This window comes from Arachis ipaensis, chromosome B01 (genome assembly GCF_000816755.2).
Source record: "Arachis ipaensis cultivar K30076 chromosome B01, Araip1.1, whole genome shotgun sequence".
NCBI classification, from domain to species: Eukaryota; Viridiplantae; Streptophyta; class Magnoliopsida; order Fabales; family Fabaceae; genus Arachis; species Arachis ipaensis.
The window spans coordinates 26,950,830-26,960,699 of NC_029785.2; the positions used below are offsets into that span (position 1 = coordinate 26,950,830).

Consider the following 9,870-nt stretch of genomic DNA (forward strand, 5'->3'; position numbering starts at 1 on the left):
ATATCGGAAACAACCAGGATTAATTGAATACTGGTATTGATTTTCACAGGGCATAGCTGTGGTGGCCCTATTGAGGCACTTTGGATGCCCTTGCTGGTAACTGATATTCTTTCGGTCACCATTGAAGAGTTTTTTGAAGAATAGTTCTTCTAATTATGCTTTGTTTGATCTTGTTCCAAGTTGGGAATTAGCTTCAGCCTTGAAAGAAGCCAAAGCTAGGTTTGATTCAGCTGGTGTTAAACTAATTGCAGTTGGAGTTGGTGGCCCCAGTAAAGCCCGCATGCTTGCTGAGCGAGTAATTTCTTTCTCTTGCTTTGTATATGTGTTTATCTTAGTCTCTGAAGTTTCAAAAGTATCAATATAGTTTTGAAGGTACACTTTTTAGGTATTTTAGGGACAATGACATGTGGAATGCAACTTCAGGGATAAAACAACCTACGAAATATAATTTTAGGACTAGAGTGATACTTCAAAAAATTAAGGACTAAAGTGAATCATGCTTACAATTTTTTAGGAACTAAATTGAACCATTACTCTTTTCTTTTTTGCTCTTTTTTGGTTATGTTGTGAGGGACAACCTTGAGGGTTTGATTATGTTGGTAAAAATAGATGGTAATTTTCATAAGGGTTTATAGATGGTAATTGTCACGCTTATCAAACTTATTTTCAATTATTTGGTCAAATATTTTCGGATTGAAAACCTTAAAACAACCATTTCAATTGCAAATTTATAGGATAGCAATGTTAATTGGTTTTATCTTGATCAGGCCTAGGAGTAGCATGTGGATCTCAATACTCTAATATATCTGAATTTTGAAGGATTCCTGTTATTGTTCCATATCTGTTTTTCCATGCACATTTTTTGGCCTCTTGATGTCAAAACTGACATGTTCTGTTTGACTTGATATTTTTGTATGTTAAGTTACCATTTCCAGTGGATTGTCTTTATGCAGATCCTGACCGCAAGGTAACATATATCGGTAGAACGTGGTATATTCACCTACTAAATCTCATCTTCTATTACATATGTATGTTAATCAGTTCTTCTTTCTTTCAGGCATATAATGTTTTGGACCTATATTATGGTTTTGGTCGTACATTCTTTAACCCTGCCAGTGTAAGCTTAACCACTGACTTTTCTGTAGTCATATCCATGGTTTTAAATTGCGGTTCCATTCGTGGTTGTAGTTGCGCTATGATGCCAAAAATTAACGAAAATTGCATGTGAGCACCAAAACAGTAATATTGGGGCTGCATTGCAGTTGCGGACCGCAATTTGAAACCATGGTTATGAGTGAGATCGATTGCATGCTGTTTGTTATTATGTTTCAACGAAGAAATTGATATATACAGGCAAAGGTGTTATCAAAATCTAGATTTGATGCTTTGCGGAGTGCTACAAAGAACTATACGATAGAAGCCACACCAGATGATAGAAGTGGTGTGTTGCAGCAGGTTTGATATATAATTTTGTCTAGCAGCACAGGACTGAAACAAACTCAATAATCTTCACTGCATTATTTTCTAAACTCATCAATTTTCATTCTCTTAGGGAGGGATGTTTGTGTTCAAAGGGAAGGAGCTATTATATGCGAGAAAAGACGAAGGTACAGGCGATCATGCCCCCTTAGATGATATTTTTGAAGTATGTTGTCGCAATCCTATTGCCTAAAGCTGTAATATATATGAAATTCAAATCTGTAAGTTGACTTAGGTTCATATCAATCCTATAGATGACAACATACTTTGTACGCTATGAATATGATGTATTATAAGTCTGATTGTAGATAGATATTGTTGTATATATTCATCACAAAACCTTGGGATTATAGATAGTATTTTATGCTCAGAAATTTAACTAGTCTAACTTAGTCGACCTATATTGTTACTTAAGTGTTGGGATGATGTAATTTGATCCAATTATTCTTTGGATTATTGTCTGCTCGAATTGACATTCTAAAAAAACAGCTTTTTTAGAAAACAAAAATAAAAATAAACCAAAATAAAAAAACGGTCGAATTAAAAGTTGGCTCAATCATCTCCACCACTAAAATTTGATTATAGCTATAATTACTATTTCAAGAGTAGCTTTATGATGTCTGGATCCGTTTTCGTCACTAATTTTGACAAGGTTAATAACCTACGATAGTTAAAATAGCCAAAAGTCTATTTTGATTGGCCAAGTTAAGTATGTAGCTCTTACTCTCAAAAGAGTTTAGAGAAACATAAGACTTGATTTGGTAAGTTTAGATTGTCATGTCTGTTGGAATTAGCCCACAATTGGCCAAGATCGATTAGGCGTTTGACGCCTAACCTCTATTTTTTTCTTACTCCAAATTCTTATCCTTTATGTTAATAACTAAAGAATAAAATTGATTTTTTTTTTTTTTTGTTTTTTTAATATCTAAAGGATTTTCAGCACAAATTTCATCCAAAAGTTCTTCTATCTTTATTTCAAGATTATTTTTTGGAATATATGAAAAAAAAATTAAATTTAGCTATATTGTATATCCAAATAAACTAAATTCATATTTTTTTTATCCATTCTAAACAAAGAATATAATTTTAAAATCAAATCAATTCCAATACTATTATGTTTCAAACATACAGTTAGAGTAAATGAGGAAATATTTAAATTGATTTTTTAAATTGCACATATGACTACACAGTCAAATTAATCTATCAAATTTTAATTGAATGAAATTGATTTTTAAGCCATTTTATGTTCTCATATCATTTGATCATTTCAATATGGATCGGCAGGTTCTATTCAGGATACAATGAAACGCCATTATTTTTGTAGTTAGTGGAGATTAATATAGGTCAGATCGCTTGAAGAGAAAAAAAAAAAGTACTAAGAGACAAACGTGGCATATATTAGATATGGGAGAGTCAGTTTGATCTAATGAAACAGTTCAATTACACATCTAAATATTTTTGTATCCAAGTCCTATTAAGCAGACTCAAATTTAACAAAAATCACTTTTATTACACCCGCGTGTATACATATACGTTTCAATAAAGCTTCTTCGTCTTCGTCTTCGTGTTCTTTCTTCTCCATATTCTTCCTTCTTCTTCTTCGTTTTTCTCTTTTTTCGTCTTCGCATTCTTTTTTCTTCTTCTTTGTGTTCTTCTTTCTTCTTCTTCGCCATCCTCCTCCTTCTTTTTCGCGTTCCTTCTTTTTCTTCGTATGTTTTCTCTCAATCATCATTCTTTTATTATTGCTATTGTTGCTGCGTTTTTTTTCCTCCTTTTAATTGAGGTTCATTTAGATCCAGAAATGAATTCGATGTGTTTTTATTGATAATTGAGTCTTTTTGACTGCTTATTTAAAATTGAACTAATTTCGGTTCATTTGTGAATTAATTAAACTTCAATTGATGCTGGTGATAAGTATTGATCAAATTTTTTATTTCTTAAGTCATTTTGGTTCATTTCTTAGTTTAATTGAGGTTCATTTGGATTTAGAAATAAATTGTATGTGCTTTTGTTGATGATTGAGTCTTTTTGACTGTTTACTCAAATTGAACTAATTTCGGTTCATTTGTATGTTAATTGAGGTTTAGTTGATGATGATGTTAAGTTATGACTAAGTTTTTTATTTCTTAAGTAATTTCGGTTCATTTATTAGTTTATTTGAGGTTCATTTAGATCCAGAAATAAATTCAATGTGTTTTTGTTGATGATTGAGTCTTTTTGACTGCTTGTTCAAAACTTAACAAATTGAATGGAATGAAGTGGAATCTAATGCCACTGAATAAAATGATAATAAATAATTTCATTCTTCTTTGCTAAAAAAATTGGTCAATACTAATCAACAGCAGCAAGTGAACCTCAATTAGCACACAAATGAATCGAAATTAGTTCAAATTTGAAAAAACAGTTAAAAAGACTCAATCATTAACAAAAACATATTGAATTCATTTTTGGATTCAAATAAACTTCAATTAAACTAAGAAATGAACCGAAATTACTTAAAGAATAGAAAATTTAGTCAATATTTATCAGCAGCATCAAGTGAACCTCAATTACACAATAAACTAAGAAATGAATTGAAATTATTTAGTGATAGCATCAGAGAAAATCGGAACTAATAAAGATGTTACAAAACATTAGTATTATTGGTGATGACGATAACAAAAAAGGGAAAGAAAAAGAAAAAGACGCAACATTGGAGAAGAAGAAGGAGAAGGGAAGAAGAAGAACCTGCGTGCGCAAATTTGGAAGAAGGAGAAGGAGAAGGAGACAGAAACGGATAAGGAGAAGGAGGCACCTGATTTGAAAAGTTGTTATAACAACTTGGTTAGACTTGGTTAAGTATTTTACTTGGATGTAGAGCTTTATTGTTAATGAAAATTTGTCACACCTAAAATTTAGGTGATCAATTTCAACATTTATTTTAAATTTAAATATAAATTATTTTTTTAAAGATTACGATATTTGTAACACCTTAATATTCAAATCCTTATACTCGAGTCATAAGTCAATGATGATAAGGTGGTATGACTTAAGGTGAATTTGTAATACATATATACTTGAAATGAATTATTAAACGAGAAGTTTGAAAATGAGTAAAAGAAAAATTGCAAACGAAAACACTCACATATCGATGAAAAGAACAAAGCACATTCGGAAAGAAGAAATAAAATAAAATATTAAGGAAAGAAAAGAATAAATACAAGATATATATACATAATTATAATAGCCACTAGTCACGACCTGCGAAATTTAGATCGACTAAGATTATAGAAATAAAAATCAATTGACAACATCATTTTCTATCTCTCCCAAATATACATCGATAACTCTATAGGCGAGTTTTCAAAATGAAGAATACATACATATAAATTTTTCAAAATAAAAAAGAAGAGATTCTAAACAAAAGGTAAAAACATGAATCCAGAAAACTTCGCCGTCTCCTAAAAGAATCACAGCTCACTGCTAAGCACCATGACCTACATTTGAAAAACAAGAAATATATACAGAATGAGAACCCCCAACTCATGGGTTCTCAGTACGGTAAAATGCCAAATAGATACTGCATAAGGCAACAGGAATTCACTAAGCAATCCTATACTCCATACTTCATCATATCCATCCTAAGTTCTCACTAATTCGTAATTAGGTAACTGTCCTAGGGCATTTTACTCTAATTCAATTTCCTCTTTATTTCCACAACTCTCCACTTTGACCGGAACAACCCTCAGATATTTTGAACTCAGTGATTCTATATGAACACATAAAATCTCCACCTGGAGCAAGTAGAATCACTCTACTGCATCTATCCAGAGAGCTCAAATCATCTCATTCAGTATTTATCTTTATTATTCAATCTTTTCATCATTTCCTCTCAACAAGAATAGCCCTCAGCATCAACCAACACCAGCATGATAGACCTCTCAGTTATGCAATCATAAGCAATGCAAACAAGTAATACACAAGTAGATTCAAGTAAATCAATTAACATATAATCATGTAACATATTCAATTAGGCAAACTATTATAATTAAGCAAACCCAAACAAATAAAACATATGCAAATGGTGCATGTCTGTCCTACTGGCCATGAACTCACGTGTCGGTTACTTGCTAGAACCCAACACATCCAGTAGCTAACCCGGACATTGTCTTCTCTGCTGTCTACTCGCTATATAGCATAGCCTTGCAGGGTGAGTGCCCTGTACACCTCGCAAATAGATGAAATCTCACAGAGTTAAGTGCTCTATACACCTCGTAGAGTTAATACTCTGTACATCTCGTAGACTCACAAGCCTGTATCTTTCGTAGGGTTAGTACCCTTTCATATCATCGTATAACCATTTACAATTTTACCATCACTTTTCTTATCTCGTAGGCAGATCAGCCTGTATCTCTCACAGGGTATGTGCGCTGTATACCTCACAGGCAGAAAACCTGTATCTCTTTCTAAACTCATTATTTGTCTCGTAGGGTCAGTGCCTTGTACACCTTGCAGGCAGAAAAGCCTGTATCTCTTTATTCATACCACAACACGAGAGAGGGAATCCTCTACCTCAACTCGCTCATTCATTCATCTCCTTAGTCAATTTCATATTCAATTAGTTTGCTACTCATAATACCCTCATTATTAATCCAATTTCTCACTCCTCAATCTCCTTCATTATCAATATCACTCTCTCCACATGTTTATACTCATTTCAAAACCTAGCACAAGAAGAGAAATCCTCAATTCCAACTTTCCTATTCATCCTGGGATATACTGCCCGTCACACTTCTCAATCATCATCTTATCAAAATCTTCACTTACGTATATAACATACAACTTGGAGGGAATTCTCAACCTCCCCAATCCGCCATCATTCACCAATTATCAATAACTTAAACCCATGATTCATTTTGCACATTATCATCATCATTCTCATCATACTCAATCGTAATCGATCTCCACCATCCGTCATCCCTGATTACCATAACCCTTCTCATCATACATGTTCAATCATTCATTCTCAATTCACTAATGCAACCCACAATTTTATTCTTAACTTTTCTATTCTCTATTACACCGGCTTTAAACTCTTATTGGGGTTTATAGAAGTTTAAAAGGCTAAAAGAATGGTTGAAAACTAAAAAATTCAAGTTTTGCAAAACTAGGTGGTCATGCGTACGAATGATACGCATGTCTCATACGTACACATGAGTGTGAAAATTGGCATAGTCGCGTACGCGGACCACCTTCGCGTACACGAGAAATTTGGATAGAGAGCTCGCGCGCATACGCATAACATGCGCAGCATACGCATGAGCGTAATTTTGACAATGTCACGTACGCACGATGGGTTCCGCTTACGCATGACATATCAGAATGGAAAAAGCTTATATGCTCCAGAAACCAGTTTTTCAGCTCAAATTTCAAACCTTCATAACTTTTTCCACAAAATTTATTTTTCAACCATTCTTGAACTGTTGGAAAGATCAATAAATAAATTTTCATAAAAATCTAGTTTCATAAAATTTTCAACTCCGAGGACCAAGTTACGGCCTACCAAATTTGGTCAAAAATCAATTTTAACAAAAAATAGAATTTATCAACTTTTCCAAAAGTTCACAAGCCAAAATAGTTTTAACTCAACCAAATGATCCCAAACCACTTCACATCTCAAATTCTCAATTCCACTATTCTAACATACAATTACCAAAATTCCACATACTCAATATCAAAATTCTCATTCAAACTCATGCATCATCATACAATACATTAACCAGCTTACCATTCTTACCTTTTTCAGCCTCCACCCCAAACTCACAGCCTCCGGCCCAATATCCATCCATTCAATATATAACTCATAAATGTAAAATTCACCGTCGAATTCAATAATTTCAACATCACATCAACTACACACAACAATTCCAACCAAATACACAATTCAAGCTTATTCTTGGAGGGTATCTAGCATAGAATTTCATATTACATTATACGGCATTTAAATGAAACTTAAACCGTACCTTAATGACGTCAATACCAAACTTTCAAACTTGAAGTCCACCAAGTCCAAGTTCTAAATTTACCTCCGCCAAATTCAAACACCACAAATACTCACTTCAATATCTCAAGTACCCAATCTACACTAATTTTACATAGTATACACAATACTCAAACTCTAGAGTTTCATAAAACTTCATAAACAAATGGAAAAATAAGCTCTTACTTTTATCCACTAAAATTAGTGATGATATATAGCTAGAACTCAAGCTAGAGTTTTTCCTAAATACAAGAATCACTAAGCTCCATGAACATACAAGCCAAAAATGTAATTTTCACACTAAAATCAAAACTGGAAATTGGTGAGGAAGAGGCTTACCGAATTTTTTTATATGAAATTGTAGAGCTTGACAAGAGCTTTGTGTGACCGTAAATGGCTTGTCAATCAGAGTTTCAGATCAAAAGTTATGGAGCTTTGAAGATCAAAGGGGTTAGGGTTTGTGTTCTCCTTTTCTCTCTTCCTCTAATCCGTGTCTCTCTCTTCAAAAAGGGAGAAATGTATTTGTGTTGTACTTAAATAGAGTTTATATAGTATGGGCTTGGGTCCAAGTGGACCCAGTCCACTCGATTTAGCCCGTTAGTTCAACTTTGAGTCAAAACCTTTAAGATTATATTTTAATTCGTATTTTAATTATTTTTTTCTTTCCCAAATCATCAATTCTATTTTCTTAATTTCTCTGACTTATAAGTTATTTTTTCACTCACAGTACTAGACAGTCTAAGTCGGTACTACCGGTTAAATTTCTAATATGCATCCTTACGCATTTTTTCGCATAAAAATACATTTTTCTACTCGAAAAAATCCTCGAAAAAATAGGGTTTGTGATTTCATATACTTCGTTGCAACCCTCACCAACTAAGATGGTGCGTATGAATTTTTGGGATTTTTTTATAGTTTTGATTTTTGGGAGTGTTATTTTAAGTCTTTTGAATTTTTGGTATTTTTTATTGTTACTTTCTTAGGTCTTTCTTTTTGAATTTGTTCTTGGTTATGATTTTGGTTCTAATTGTTTAGTTTCAATTTTTTTCGGCATATTTATATAATTAGTAAGTAGAATTATTTTAATTTTGTTGTTTTATTTTCTCTTTTAGTTTTATTCTATTGCAGCATTGAATCAACTTGTGCTGCTTATTCTGCCGCTGATGTGTTCATCAATTTTGCTTCATTTAAAAAGTAAATAATGTTGTTGTTTTAACATTTTAACATAAAATAGCATTCTGACATTCTAATTTAAGTAGTTAGGGTTTATGATTCATTGATTTAGGATTTAAGTTTTATATTTACATGCAAGTTATTGTCATTTGTGAAATTTTCCCAAATTGAATTACTAATTTTGCTTTAAATCAAATGAGATTACCGCACTACATTATATTTATTTATCTGCAATGATTGGGAACCAAATATGAGTCTGGAAAATATCCTTTTTATATCTTAGAGATGATTGGAATTTATCATGCCTATAATTTGTTAATGGGTGCAAGAATCTCTTCTAGCTTATTGAAAGATACTTGTCTTGCTTCCAATGAAAATCTCCTACAATTTGACATTTAAGAGAGCAGGGTCACTTTGAATCATATATGATTTATGTATTTGTCAATTTTTTCTTAATTCAATTCAATTCAATTTTTATGAAGCTTTTATTTGAGTTATTAAATCATCTTTAATTTAATTGTTAGTATTAAATAATAATACCAAAACATCAAAAGAACTCAAAACTATATTGTAATTTATAATTGCTACTCATTTTTTCATAATATGATAATTGTGGAGTGCTTAATGATGAGAATCTCCTGGATTTGTTTTGTTTTTTTGTTTATTTTTTATCAAATTTATATATACTTCGACTATTTGATATTGTCTTTAGAATCATGCTAATATATGATAAAATTTTTGATATTTAGATTTACCTTGATGTTAAATTGAGTGATTGATTGGTAGATAGTTGATGTTATAATGGTAATGAGTGTTATTTTATATTTCTAATTTTTTATTTAATTTTTCATATTTACAGGAGTGTCAAAATTATAATACCATACTAGTTACAAGATTCAAGAATATTTTAATTCATGAAGACACTAATTTATATCTAACTTTTGTATTGTGGTTGAACTTGTAGAACTAACTTTAATGCTATTTTGCTTTAAAATAATCTTAGTTAAATAAAAGATGTTTGAATTATCTATGTTATTATATATTATATAAATATTGACTTGCTCAATAAATTAGTTAATATATCAATTAATTAAAAAATAATATAATTTAACAAATTATGTGTGTAATTTATACTATTAAAAAAATTATTACAAAATAAATATTGTGCTTTTGTAATTAAAGAAATAAAAACGGTTACA

The 9,870-nt window shown here is 31.4% G+C and overlaps 1 protein-coding gene across 1 annotated transcript in view; it reads left to right on the forward strand.

The window, feature by feature from the left end:
* Nucleotides 1-1,880, forward strand: part of LOC107627989 (thioredoxin-like protein AAED1, chloroplastic) — a 3,490-nt gene extending 1,610 nt beyond the window's left edge. The window contains exons 2-7 of the mRNA XM_016330797.2: nucleotides 50-96; nucleotides 181-295; nucleotides 923-967; nucleotides 1,058-1,117; nucleotides 1,354-1,455; nucleotides 1,553-1,880. Coding sequence (XP_016186283.1) covers nucleotides 50-96; nucleotides 181-295; nucleotides 923-967; nucleotides 1,058-1,117; nucleotides 1,354-1,455; nucleotides 1,553-1,672 — 489 coding nt within the window. The 3' untranslated portion in view covers nucleotides 1,673-1,880. The remainder of the gene's footprint in view (nucleotides 1-49; nucleotides 97-180; nucleotides 296-922; nucleotides 968-1,057; nucleotides 1,118-1,353; nucleotides 1,456-1,552) is intronic.